We start from the raw sequence: 14343 nt of genomic DNA on the forward strand, positions 1-14343 counted from the left end.
GAGAGTTAGCGACCACTTAAAGTGGTGCAGGGAAATTACTTCATGCATTGTGCCAACTGCAGAATGCTTTTTAAAAGGAAGGTCTTGTGTGCATAGTTGTGTGCTTAAACGGGGGTCGCCCTCCGGAGCAGATAAGAACCACATTCAGTCACTGTGGACATACACAGAGCTCCACCTTTACACATAGCAGGGGTGTCCAAACGCGGTCCTCAAGGGCCGGTGTCCTGCCTGTTTCAAGAGATCATGATCGTTATCAAGCTTCTTCAGCGATTGCTGATGAGCTGATCATTTAAATCAGGTGTGTCGCCGCAAGGAGAATTGGAAAACGGGCAGGAAAGCGGCCCTTGAGGACCGGAGCTGGACACCCCTGACATAGAGTGTCATAATTCCTGACCAAATTACAGATATCATGAATAATGGATGCACATAAAAATGTTGCCGTGGTTCTTAAAGAGAAATCAAGCTAAATATTGTTTTTAGAATAATATGTTGTAAGCGCCTCCACTCTATCCTGAAACACATATATGCTCTGGGGGAAAAAAGGTCAAAGATTCACAGACTATGAGTGAATGTGCAAGTAGATTAGACAAACACCTATTAAAGAAAACCTGGCAGAGGGGAGGATTACTTTTTTGGCAAAAGTTTTACAATGTTTCAACCGCTCTTTGTCCTTTATAATAAACGATAGAAGAAAGGGTACCTCCATGAATTGAAAATAAATCAGCATGTCATTTATCACAGCATGTGTCAAGTCTGACCTTTTTTTTCTTATCCAAAATTAGTTTAATCAGTGTGTCCTTATGTACCCATCAGATAATTAGACATTCTTTTTTTTTTTTTATTAAAGACAAAATGAACAAACGATATTAATCATGAATGATTGAGTTGTGGACGTCTTCATACAGACAAGCGTGGAACGTTTACGTATTTGTTTTTGATGATTCCTGTGTGCACACACGCAGACTGAATAAAAGTTGCGTTTGTGCGCGCGTGTGTGTTTGTGCGTGCTGTCCGTGTGTGTGCGTGTGTGTGGGTGTGTGTGAGAGTGTCATACTGTCTGACATTCCCTGGGGAACAAGCCAGTATTGTAGCATGGCGGATGAGCCAAGTTCACCTAGACACACACATAGACAAATTCTGGTTTCTATGTGTTGTGGGGACCGAATGCGCTTTTCATCATTCTTTTGTGAACAATGACTAAAACCGGGGATTGACATTAACTTTTTGCTCACCAGCCTCTGTGACTTCCCAGTTACTGTCAACTCAGCATTTTCACTTGCCACAATTATCTTGTTAGATAATAGGGGTTATAGGAGACCAAGTTTCACATTTGGTAAAACAAATAGAAGCTCTTCATTCCAGTTCTTCTCACATTTAAAGACGGCCATCAATAATTATGGCTGGCCTGTTGATAACGCCATAATGTTTGAAGAAGGGTAGTGTATGTAGAGCTCTGACAAAGAATGCTCATCAACTAACTGGAGCCATATTTGGGTATGATTTCTGTTGTTCTTGCTTTGACAAAGGACTATAATCCCTTGACCTCTGAAAGTTCATTTACAATGATGTCTTGTCAAGTGATGACAAGGGATATTTATTTCAATATGAATCTGATCTTGAGCAAGTTTTCTATTCAAATTAATAAGGTTCTCGCTTTGGCAATAAACCATCAACCTTCGAGGAAGGTGCGTTTGAAATTGCAGTTCGTAGACCAATCAGATATTGCATCCGTGATATAGAATTTGATCACTGCTATCTTTAGTCTGATATCCCTTAAAATCAATAGTGCTCCTGTTTTGGTTAATTTGCATAATGTATCAATCGCTGACATGACCACTGAACTCAACTGTCTCGGACATTGTGAGTTAGCTAGCCAGTAAAATGCATAGGATTCTTATCGGCCTTTCGATGAGTTGATGTCGGGTGTAAACAAGATCTGGAACACCACGGCTGTTTTATCCAGGAAGGAAGTGTGCAGCACAGAAGCTAATCTAATGCTCCTATCCAAGTATCATAATCTAATAATCTATGGTTTTAATTGAGCCAGATCATTACAGCAGTGGGATTACTGTCGTGTGGTGAGTGTAATCAGATTTACATGTGGTTAATCCTTCCCCAAAATCTGTGTGATCGTTAGCCTCGTAGCCGCTGTCAAAATCAGATGTGCTTGAAAAAAAAATATAAATATCTACCAATGTCATTAATGAAGTGGAGCAGGACTGAGGTTTCTAAAGTATATGCAAGAAACGTGTACCCGTTTTTGTTAATGTCTACTAAATATGTTCTGCCTTGGAAAAAAGAAAGAGTCATGCCAATGCTAATCTATATAGTGCTAATCCACACATCAGGCTTGACTCATCAATAATCTGATACAATGTATCGGAAACTGGTGGTACATTCCAGATCCAATGTTTTCTTACAAGAAATGTGTCATAAATTGCATAAAAATTGTGAAAATTAATTACTTGCACGTCACTACTTTGCATCCACATCAAAATCCCGATTTTCACACACATACTGACAACATGGATGCCAAAACTCCACAAATATAGCAAAGACTAACATTAAACTTTAGTTGGATTGAAAATGGAAAAATTAATGGCACATAATATCCCAAGGATGCCTTTAGGTTAACGTGTTGTATTATTATCAGTGGTTGCGCTGAAGTGTTATTAAAACACTGTACATGCAGTTCAAGTTTTTATGATGGCCACAGCTAAACGGTAGAATAGATTATTTGTATTTACATTATTTCCTGAGTGAGAGTGTGCCTACAAGACCTAGTTAGGGCATAAAATAAAGGTACAACAACTACTATTTCAGAATTGAGTGAAAACTGTAGTACTAGATTGGTGCGTGGCAATTGTAGTGGTCTCGAGCCAAACCTTAAAACGAACAGCAGATGTGTGCATCATCTGTATATGCACAAACACACACACACACACACGCACACAGTCTAGATGGGCGAGGCTTTTGCACTGAGATGACAGAGGACCACACCGATCTGCATCTGCCATTTTGAAGCACCCTGACCCGTCTCCAGATGGGTCCCCGATCTGACATCACACACACATACATGGACACATATAATACACTCAGAGAAAAGCCATTTAATCCCCCTGGGGCCTGTGAGGGCAACATTTGAACCCTGGCTTCCTCCATTCCAACAGGAGGACACATAACATTGCAATGACAACAGCTTGCACTGTGAAATGGTCACTTCAAATGAGTCAGAGCTGCGATACATGACCGGCGCAACAGGTTCCAAACATGATGCAATCTATCTGAAGTGAATTAAATTCCACATTTTGAATTTTTTTATCAGAAAAAAAATAAGACTGGTTGATCTACACATCACTTGACAATTTTTCCCCTGGAGCTACAGAAAATAGAAGCTTTTTTTTTTCCCGGGTAAAAATGCTAGTGCTAGGACTCCTCAATAATGTTCATGCTCCATAAATATAGCCAAAGTTCCACAAATATGTCCGACACCAGAATATTGTTGGCACCGGGCAGAATACTACCTCCAAAAACATTATTTTTCAGGAGACCCCAAAAACATCATTTTTGTTCAATCATTAACACTGTATCGTCAAAGAGAGCGAGCCATTTTCAACACTTTAGGCTGGCCAATAATTTGGCAAAATAACACCCAAGTGTGGATTTGTATAGATTTGTGAAAAAATATGAAATTTACTAAACTGGGATACTTGGTTCCGGCTCGATGCCAGCGCTCTAATAATCCAAAACAGTTAGGGGTGGAATATGTTCTTTATTACATGACTCATTTTAAAATGATTCAAACTGTTACTAATTTGAAACATAATTCAAGCAGCTACAGAATTATTTTATGGCACTGATTTGCTGAAATAAATAACATGAAATTCTTGGTCAAAGTCCAGCAAGTGTGGGGGTTCACCAAGTATCACTTTCACCATGTAAACTATCCACCAATATATATTGTTAATTGCAGTATATGGCGATATTAACATTACATACTGTAGCATTATTTCTTACTGAGGAGCTAAGTCAGATATTGATATGGGTTGAGAATGCAAAACAAAGTAAATATAACTTAATATAAATAATAAATTATATATATATATATATATAATAAAAAATATGACTTAACTGTACTTTGTGTTGTTGTTGTGTTCATAACATACTTTTCCCCAGTTAATTAGACAAATAGGCTTTTCATTTACTTGGTCAGTTATGGTTCTACTCGGCTTTACCTCAACAGTAACAAAGACATTGTGATATTGCATCGACAATTTCACCGGTATATACACGTTTAATATACAGCACATTAAAGAATTGTGATAGTATTCTGAAAATATTGCAATATAGCTCTATGGTTACTCTGCATTCCCACCCATACCGTCCAGAGTGGACCACACAGGACATGACAGCTCTTCACATGCGGCAAACGTGCTCGGTGTTTTATCACCTTTTACGCACGCGCCAAACGCATCAGTGTGTACATGTGGAGCCTGTAAAGGGAGTGGCATTCAACCAGTGGCTGCATGGCCAAAACTTGCACCTTGTCTCCGTAGCCTGCGCTTCCTGAGGCCAAAGATGCGCACTTTGGAAAAGATGTCCACCAGGTTGCCGTTGCACAGCCCCTTGTTCTTGTTTGGGCTCCTCCGGCGCCGGTTGGTGGAGGGTCGGTCCAAATGCTGCTCCCGCGCCTGCCTCTTCTGCCGAATCAGCCCGCTCGCGATGGCAGCGGCCATGGCTGCCCAATATCACCCCTTTGCCGGGAGGCGCTCCGGGACCGGCGGTGTGCGCACGAAACGGCTCCCCTCCCCGGCCACCAGGTCACGGTCTCGGCATGGTGGCGGCGCGAGCAGTCCGCTGCGGTCGACTATGGTGTGAAATGTCACTTAATTATTTATGAAGAATAACAACTCTCCTTGCTGTCCGAACACTACATGATAAAAAATGAATTGTGAAGATCATCCAGGAAATTGTGCGTAATTCCGTATGAAAGAATAGGGGGGGGGGGGGGACGGGATAGACTCACACTCCCGGAGAGGTTATCCAACAGAATACTTCCGATTCACATTTTTTTTAATACTAAAAAGAGAAAAAAAGGGAAACAAAAGAAAGGTCCAGTTGCAGCTTGCAGCGTGCTGAGAGGCAAATGCACTCCTTTTTTCCCTCCTTTTCACCAGCCGGGCTTGTCCTCCCTCCTCCTCCTCCTCCACCACCTCCTCCTCGTCCTCGTCCTCCTCCTCCTCCTGTCAGCCAAGCGCGCGCGTTCACGCCGCTGTTTAAATGACGCTCGCGCATGTGCACACAAAGAGCAACAGAGGATTGAAGTTTGTTCCGGAGCAACACGTCCGAATATACGCGAAAACTTGCACGGTAAATGCGATATTCCAGGTGTTCGCGGGAAGTTCCGATGCGACAGAAGTAACCCTCCAATAATGAAAAAAAAATACAACGACAAATAATATAAAAGATGACCCGTTCGCAAGCTGATTCCGGATGACGTGTGCACAGCGTGGCAGCCGGCATAATGTGTGCACAAACTCTGGGATGTAACCCTGGTAGTGCACTAATTACGATAGAGGCTATACCGGAAGTCGGTAAGCATCACTGTGCAATCAACAAGTCGCTCCCTTAGGATATGCTTTAAAAGAAGGGATATTTTGATGGAGTTGCAATTTCACATAAATGAGCTAGAGACTTGATACAATAATCACACATTTAATGGTGGCTGCACTTGTAGAATCAACATCCCTGTCAATTTATACGTTTTCCCCGTATACGTTTTTTGATCATTTCAAATTGTGTACGCCGTATAAAAATTTTTGTACGGGAAAAAAAATAAATAAAAACTGTTTTTTTTGTTAGACCGATCTCATCTAGCCCATTTTGGCTCTAATCCGGATAGCCTCGGTCACTGGTAGCAGACAACGTCATCGTCGATTGCTAATATTGTCGTGGTACACGAGCAAATGTTATCCTCGATCGAGCATTTATTTTTCGTGCGTATTGCGGCCTTGACCATAAAGCATGATATGCACACACGCGTCAAGTTATACCCGTTTCTATATACAGTATTTCGAAGTCAGCCGTTTGTGTTATAATCGAAGAATCAACCAGTTAAAATTGTGAGATGAAGTCTGCGAAATCCTGCACTGCTACGTATAATAAGCAACACTAAATTTACTGCAAGTGGGGAAAGAACTAAGAAAGATGCTGAAAGAATTGTTTGTGTTGTTTATTTGGTAAATTGGTTTACACAAATTATCTTTGTTCTTATTCTACATAATCTGCCTTGCTGTGAGTAAATAGTTGCCGCGTTATGTTTGTAAGGTTTATTATCGCTTAATAAGGGGAATTGCAATAATTAATAAGGGGAGCAATTGGCTGAGGTTGACAGGTATGAATCAACTCTAGACTAAAAGTTGCAAATATATACAGTATATATTTCTGAATCTTCATACCCCCAAAACCATCACTTTTTCATGTTATTTCATTTTTTAGAAATAACACTAACAAGTGTGGACTCGCCAATAGACGCTTCCGATATATTCATGGATGAGTAAAAGTTAACAAATATTTATTCTTTACTAAGTATTTTTGGGGTACATAGACATACAGGAATTGTCAATTAGTTGAGAAATGCTCTACTAGTACTATTTCCACTTACTACTACTATTACCATGCCACTTCTACCACTTTGAAGATACCTGACATGGTGTCTGGAGACTGTCACACTCACAATGGTGTTTAGTAATTAGTTTAATGTATTACATTTACCGTATCGGCCCGAATATAAGACGGTGTTTTTTGCATTGAAATAAGACTGAAAAAGTGGGGGTAGTCTTATATTCTTATATTTATAATCATTTGTGTCAGATTTACTGTAAGTATTTTCTGTCTAAAAATTAATTTGGTGTCTAAAAAAACTTTTTTCAAACTTGAGTCTTGAAAAAGAGGGGGTTGTCTTATAATCAGGGCTGTTTTATATGCGGGCCAATACGGTAATTTAGTACATACTGTAGCTGTATTTATGTATGCATTTTGTAACAAATTCATTTTATTATTTTATTTCTCAATCTTATTACAGTGATACCTGGATTCTTGAGTTTAATTTGTTCCGTGACCAAGCTTGCAACTCAGTTTACTCATAGAGGGCCATATTCTCCTGTGTGCCCGAGTTAGAAAAGGCACAAAGCTGTTTGCAATGTACAAATTTGTGGGAAGATGCCAGACCCCTGATAATTATTATCATTATTATTATTATTATTATTATTAGTAGTAGTAGTAGTAGTAGTAGTAGTAGTAGTAGTAGTAGTAGTAGTAGTAGTAGTATTCAGTCATTTAGCATGGAGAAATACATCACTTTTTTTAAAGTAACTATCAAGAACAATATTTTATATCAAATATTTTATATTAAATTATGATAAACAACACTAGACAATACAATTACAAACTTCTTTCTTATTACTGAGAATTTGAATCAAACACACTTTTAGTTTGACTGTATTTTTAACTGTAATTGCGATTACTTATGCTTTAAAGTGTTTTAAGTATTTTGCGGCCATTGTTTTTCTCTTTGTATTTGCTGCCCCTGGGTTCCATCCTTTTGAAACATGATATTTCCTTCCACTGCTATGCAGACGACTGTCAAAGCTATGTCCCGCTGAGCAAAAATGACATTTTTTCCCATAACACCATTTTTATCCTGCCTAGAGGACATCAAAGCCTGGATGTCACTGAATTTTTTAAATTTCAATGAAAATAAAACAGAAGATATGGTGTTCGTTCCCAGTGGCTCTTCTACATCCCACCTTGTTGACCTGGGCCCCCTGATTGACCAGCAAATCAGCGCTGTTGTAAAGTCCAGCTCAGAAGATCGAGCATATAACACCAATCTTGGCCTCCCTTCACTGGCTCCCAATGCATTTTAGGGTTCAATTGAATATTCTCCTATTTGTCTATTAGTTATTAAATGGCCTGGCCCCGGCGTACCTCTCTGAGCTCCTCCACTCCTACGCACCTTCCCGCAGCCTCAGGTCTGCGGACCAGGTGCTGCTCGAGGTGCCGAGGACCAAGCGGAGCCTCAGAGGGGATCGAGCCTTTTCAGCTGCTGGTCCTTCCCTTTGGAATGACCTCCCATTGGATGGTAGGCAAGACCGCTCTCTGTCCCCTTTTAAAACCCGGTTGAAGGCACACTTCTATTCTCTGGCTTTTGATCCGACCTGAGACCGGAAATGTTCTACTCTTTTCTGGTGTCTATTGTATATAATGTTTTATGTTCATTTTTTGATTTCATTTGTTGTATTATGACTATTTTGTTGTTTGTACGTAAAGTGCTTTGTTACAGCTCGAGCTGTTGTGAAATGCACTATACAAATGAAATTGTATTGTATTTAATGTATACAATGCACTAATACATAAAATGTAGATTTATGGTAGTTTCATATTATGTAAGGGTAATAGTAATAATATAGTTACATCTGTATCAACGATGACATCTGGTGCAAGTGAACTTGCATTGCAGCACATCTATTGTACCATACCAATTTCTACGAACGTTTACGACGCATCATAAACAAACAGAGGACGCCCAGAGGGGGACACTGTTGTAGCCTTGCAGTTATGTCCTTCGGTCCATCTATACAAAAAGCCTATCTATCTCTATTTAAAATGTGTTTTCAGGACCATGGACAGCAACACCAATTTAGATTTACTTATTTACTGACCATTGCTTGCTAGCCCTTTTTTTTCTCTCTCTCTTTCTCTCTCTCCCAAATACACACACACTTGAATATATATATATATATATATATATATATATATATATATATATATATATATATATATATATATATATATATATATATATATATATATATTTTATATATATAACCCTGTACTGTATAGCTGTATCTCTATATCTACTGCATATCTACATATCTACAGTATATGTATTTCTATATTTCTATCTCTATGTCTCTATCCATACATATCTAGAAACTGTATATTATCATCATCATCACACATATACTGGCAGGGGAAATAACAGCATGCCAGCAAATCACAGGCATCCAAATTAAAACTCGAGAGAGCCATCTGCTGTTTGTGTCTGTAATTAAAAGCTCTAGGCTACAAAGGCAGAGGAAGGGGGCTGTCCCGGGGGTCTCCACATGCACCTGTTGAATCCAGCTGTACTATTACTGGATGGCGAGAGCTGATGGATGAGCATCTGCACATTCAGTCAAAAACATCCATTCTCATTAGGGAAAACATCGCGTTCCCTCCCTGAGATACATGGGATTTGGGGGAAAGAAATTACATCAAGATGAACGTAGCTGCTAAGGGAATTAATATTCACACCAATAGACTCATATAGACCGCTTTCCACAAGTGAACACCAATGTGTTCTCCACTATACACATGCAGTGATTGGGACACTGCACTGACCGAAGGATGCAGTAAAAGGCTGTGACCAGCAGCGGACACTGTCAGACCGTGACAGAGGCACTGTGTGGACGATCTACTCGTCTAATCATAGAGGGACAGAGTGCTCTGCTTGCCTCAGTGCGGCTAAGGGGAAGAGGAGCGAGAGGTACGTGCAGCCAATCAAGCGGAAGACTGACCTCTCATGACACGGACTGACAGAAATGATATTTCAACTCAGCTTTTAACCCAAAGGAGAACAGACAGCAATTGAAGAATGCCATTACTGAACATGCACGCCTTAAAACATGGGTATCAAACCCGAGGCCTATAGGCCAGCCATACCACCTCAGGTGCGGAATCCACACAAAAATGGACAATTTGCATGCATTCCAATCATTTTCATGTGTGTGCCTATATGCATGCAATATTGTAATGACGCAATACATTTATATGGTTTTGCAGTCAAAACAGCTTTGAGGGAAACCATAACCATAACAAAGATAAGATTGACACCCCTGCCCTCAAAGACCCAAGTGGGTTTGGGACCTCCATGAAATCCACCAGGCAACAACTGACCACCCCAAACCCAATGTCTGATTTCCTATTCCTCTATGGTTGCACTCTAGTTGCCTATTCAAATAGCCTTGTGGGCGTGGCTGACATGACTTCTACGTCTAGCACAGGGATGGGCAACTGGCGGCCCATGGGCCACACGCAACCACACTCTGAATGGCCCCTTAGATAATTTTCAAAACAAAACGTTTTTTTTTTAAACCAAAATAATTACTCAAAAAACGCCTTGAAACTATGAATGGTTTCCACACTGAGAGAAATATTGGTTAAATTTACCCTATTTGATATCGTCATTTGCGTCACAAAACAAAAACATCTGGATTCAGATACATTTTTGAAATCGATTAAACATCTACTTATTGAAATTGTTTGAGGTGGGCCTACTGGATTGAAATGATTTGAGTTCATGCAGCCACTTGAAGATATAAAATTAAGTAAATTCAGCACTTTTTTTCAGTGCTCAAAATATTTTGGGGGAAAAAAATCAAAATATGAAAAAATATTGAATATACAGTGGTCGACTGGTTAGCACGTCCGCCTCACAGTTCAGAGGTCGTGGGTTCGATCCTGGTGTGATTGTGAGTGCGGATGTTTGTCTCTTTGTGCCCTGCGATTGGCTGGCAACCAGTTCAGGGTGTCCCCCGCCTACTGCCCGAAGACAGCTGGGATAGGCTCCAGCATGCCCCGCGACCCTTGTGAGGATAAGCGGTATCGATAATGGATGGATGGATTGAATATGCAAAGCCACGTGTGCCAAACGGCAAATATGCCGGCGTTGACTGTAGGTTCAAGTTGTAATATCACCAGTGGCGACTGGATGGCAAACATGTCTTAGTTGCGCATACAGTGGGTCTTACTGCCCAATACTACGATGTGAGTGGCCTCGTAATCTTTTGGGGTGGGGGGGTGAAATTAAATGCAGGACAAACACACGACCTCAGTAATATTAACATTTTGAGTGATTTTATTTATTTATTTATTTTATATTGGGTTGTTGAACTTCATGTTAGTTTCTTTTTCAGCAGTTTTATGCCATCTTTAAATGATATTTTTCATGCAAGAAAGCCCTTTGCACTGGAAACAGATAATAAGGTATGTGGTTATGTTGTTGTTTGCTTCAAGGGTCATTCCATGTCAAATCAGCGAGTGGGTTTAATCGAGTCGATTTTGATTTTAATAAAATTTGCTGTAATTGTTGCTAATGACAACACTAAATCTCAAATTCTTGATCAATCAGAGCAGGGGTTCGGAGGTTACCGAATTTTGGCATTTTCTGCAAAAAGGGCTGTGGCCACCTTCCTCTGAACCTCTATATCTCAGAAGCTATTGGGTCAATCTTCTCAAAACAGGTATTGTTAGTAAGAGAATTCAACAAGGAACCCAAATCTTCAATCATTTGCTGTTTCTGTATATTTTACTAATTTGACCTATAATCTGACCTAACCTTGTGGATTACATACCCTTAAAGTAGAAATCAATCCAAAAATATTTTTTTCAAGAATATGTTCTATGGAGGCTCCCTCATTGAAACACTTTCTGAAGACATTCTGATGAATATTGCGTTTTTGAAATATGAGTAAAGCAGCAAAATCCACCCATTTTTAGCCCTCTCTGGGGGTGGCCATTTTGTCACTTCTGTCGACTGAACATGACATTGAAGTTGCTCAGGGCTCAGATAACGACCAATTATGGCTCAGCTCCAGAAAACAGGTGAGCTGTGATTGGTCCTTACCTGAGCCCTGAGCAACTGCGATGTCATTTTCAGTTGACAGAAGTGACAAAATGGCCGCTCCCTGAGATGGCCTAAAACAGGTGGATTAACTCTTATTCCACAAACGGATCAGAATGCTTTGTTTCAACTAGTGGGCCTACATTGAACATATTCTTGAAAAAAAATGTTTGGGTTGACAAAATTTTTCATGAAATGTAATCCCTTACAAGTTCTCTAAAACAAATAAAAGTTTGAGAGATGCAAATGTTATTATTGAGGAGCAATAAGGACTACAAATATCAATACTCTAAGATATCAATTGTATATTCATTGAAAGTTGAATATACTATTGAGATTTTGTGTTGTACAATCACTTTCAACAAGTACAACAAGTTTAATTCAAATCAAAACTTTCTTGGTTAATACTTTTAGATTTTTTGGTGAGGGTGATTTGGCATGGAATGACCCTCAAACAGTTGCTCGGTTAGGGTTGAAAAGTGCGTTATCAGCACATATTTTGCACATATGCATGTATTTTGTCAATATTTAAAATAGCTTTTTTGTCATACATCTGGGTAGGAATTGTGCGGTCCTGTATTGCCACCCAGTCGCACTGATGAGCTCCCCTCCAGCAATGAAGTTGCCCATCCCTGCTCTAGCTTGTGCCTTTTTTAAAAACATTTGACTGGCCCACGGGATAGAAATAACAATGTTTCACGAATTATGCCAAGCAAAAATGTCTGACTTCTTGCCCCTGCACCGTAAATTCCTATTTTACAATTCAAACAGCCCAGAGTGCAAAACTGGGAAATGGAAATTCTTTCATCAGCCTAAAGGACACAAATGACTACGGTTTTTGAATTTGGCCTAACATCGTATGACTTCCTGTTCCTGCAGTGTCAGCCCTTTGTTAGCAATTCAAAAGGACTAGTGGGCATAACTGCCATATGCACAACTAAAACTTGCATCAGAAACTTGAAAATCCATATTAGGCAATTGTCGATGATGAAAACGCTACTGTTTGTTGTGTCACTGCAATGCAATCCATAATGTATCACATAATCAGGGGCAGATTTACCAATATTCAATTGCCTGGGGGCCTGATATTTGCAGGGGCTCCCTCTCAGAAAAATGGATTCATTGTTTTCTGAAATGTAGAGCAATCATTATTTCTTTAGTCTTAATTTGCTACCTTAAAAGCGCATCTAAATACTTTATCATGATCATTCAAATGGTCCTCCTCTCTTCTCTCTTCTTTACCTTGGGCCCCCAAATGATTAAATATGCCCCAACATCATTTATGTTCCAAGAGGGCGTGGCGGGCTTCAATTAGGACATGCAGTATGTGCTACATAGAATTAACCTGTGGCTGTTAGCTCCCTAGCTGTATTTAAAACTCAATGACTATAAAGGTGTTCTGAAATTATTAAAAACTAAAAAGTCAACATTACAATGCAAACAGAAAACAAACATGCATGCGATATAGTGATCAAATCCAATCTTAAGGATTAGTTATGTATTAATTCTTCATTTCCATTTTCTGTGATGTTCCAACACAACAGAAAAGACACATTTTCCTACTTCCACACACACCAAGGCAACACACACAAGTAGCATTGAGATAGATGAATGTTCGAGTGCCACCTAAAGCCTGTCAGAAAAAAAAAAAAAAAAGCCATCAAGATATCGACCACACACGTACCTACATTTTTTTTCCTCCTGCATGTAAATGCGCGAGCCTCCATGTCGGTCCCATTCCAAAGCTTGCATTAGCCGAAAGCCTTCCCTCCCGATCCCCAATGCCAGCATTTATACTGCCTCTATTCGAGGCTAACATGGTTACAGATAACTTGACAGGTGACCCCCCCCGAGCAGTTTGTGTTCAATTGCTTACAAACTGCAGCAAATACATGTGCAATCTTATTGTTTAGTCACATAAAAATACACATATGTATATTTTGACACTTGGGTTGCAATTTATGACCAGTTATAAGCCACTAAATGACAACTTTGAGTGCATTTAAATTCAAGGCAAATGGCCGTAATGGTAGGAATCTTAAAACTGTGAATCTATACATGTCGTATATGAGTGTATTTTTTGGGGAAGCGAGAGCTCCAGACAGTCCCGAAAACTGTCTATGTTTCCACCACATCTGCATCTTGGAAGCATGCACCTGTTGCTCTTTGATGACATGGGTGAATCTCCAAACAATGCAGGAGTAAAATTCCAAAATTGACCGTATATGCTAAACATAAGGAAGAGAAGCCATGCAGAAGTCAGAAGGCGTCTTGAGGTCTGCACCTGAAAAAACAAGTACCTGCAATGTCACAAATAAAAATCTCTCTCCCTTTTGCTTGAAATATTTATTAAGAATTAATCATCCATTTATTAATGTCAGACAAGCTATTTATACGTTTAAAAAAGATCTGTCATTCTTAATTTTATATACACAATTATTGTGAGTATATTCATGGCCCTGGGGAAAATTACTATGCAGTATGGAAAATGAACAGTATGTGAAAAAAAAAAAAACATAGATGCAAGAGAATCGGCCGTAGGCCCGTCTCATCAGGACCAAATGTTCTAATCCAATCTGCTCTGAGGAAATGACATTAGCGCAAGTTCAATGTCCTGC

General features: G+C 39.6%; 1 protein-coding gene across 4 annotated transcripts in view; it reads right to left on the minus strand.

Moving 5' to 3' along the window:
• fgf14 (fibroblast growth factor 14) overlaps positions 1-14343 on the minus strand; it is a 138086-nt gene that overhangs the window by 56702 nt on the left and 67041 nt on the right. For 2 of the 4 annotated variants that reach the window (XM_086051480.1, XM_086051482.1), the window contains exon 1: positions 4544-5177. The exons of the other annotated variants lie outside the window; for them this stretch is intronic. In XM_086051480.1, coding sequence (XP_085907606.1) covers positions 4544-4736 — 193 coding nt within the window. In that variant the 5' untranslated portion in view covers positions 4737-5177. Of the gene's footprint in view, positions 1-4543; positions 5178-14343 lie in introns of those variants that run through there. 4 annotated transcript variants of the gene reach the window in all.

Source organism: Filicampus tigris, chromosome 14, assembly GCF_054856515.1.
Source record: "Filicampus tigris isolate MCC_2025a chromosome 14, RoL_Ftig_1.0, whole genome shotgun sequence".
Classification (NCBI taxonomy): Eukaryota; Metazoa; Chordata; class Actinopteri; order Syngnathiformes; family Syngnathidae; genus Filicampus; species Filicampus tigris.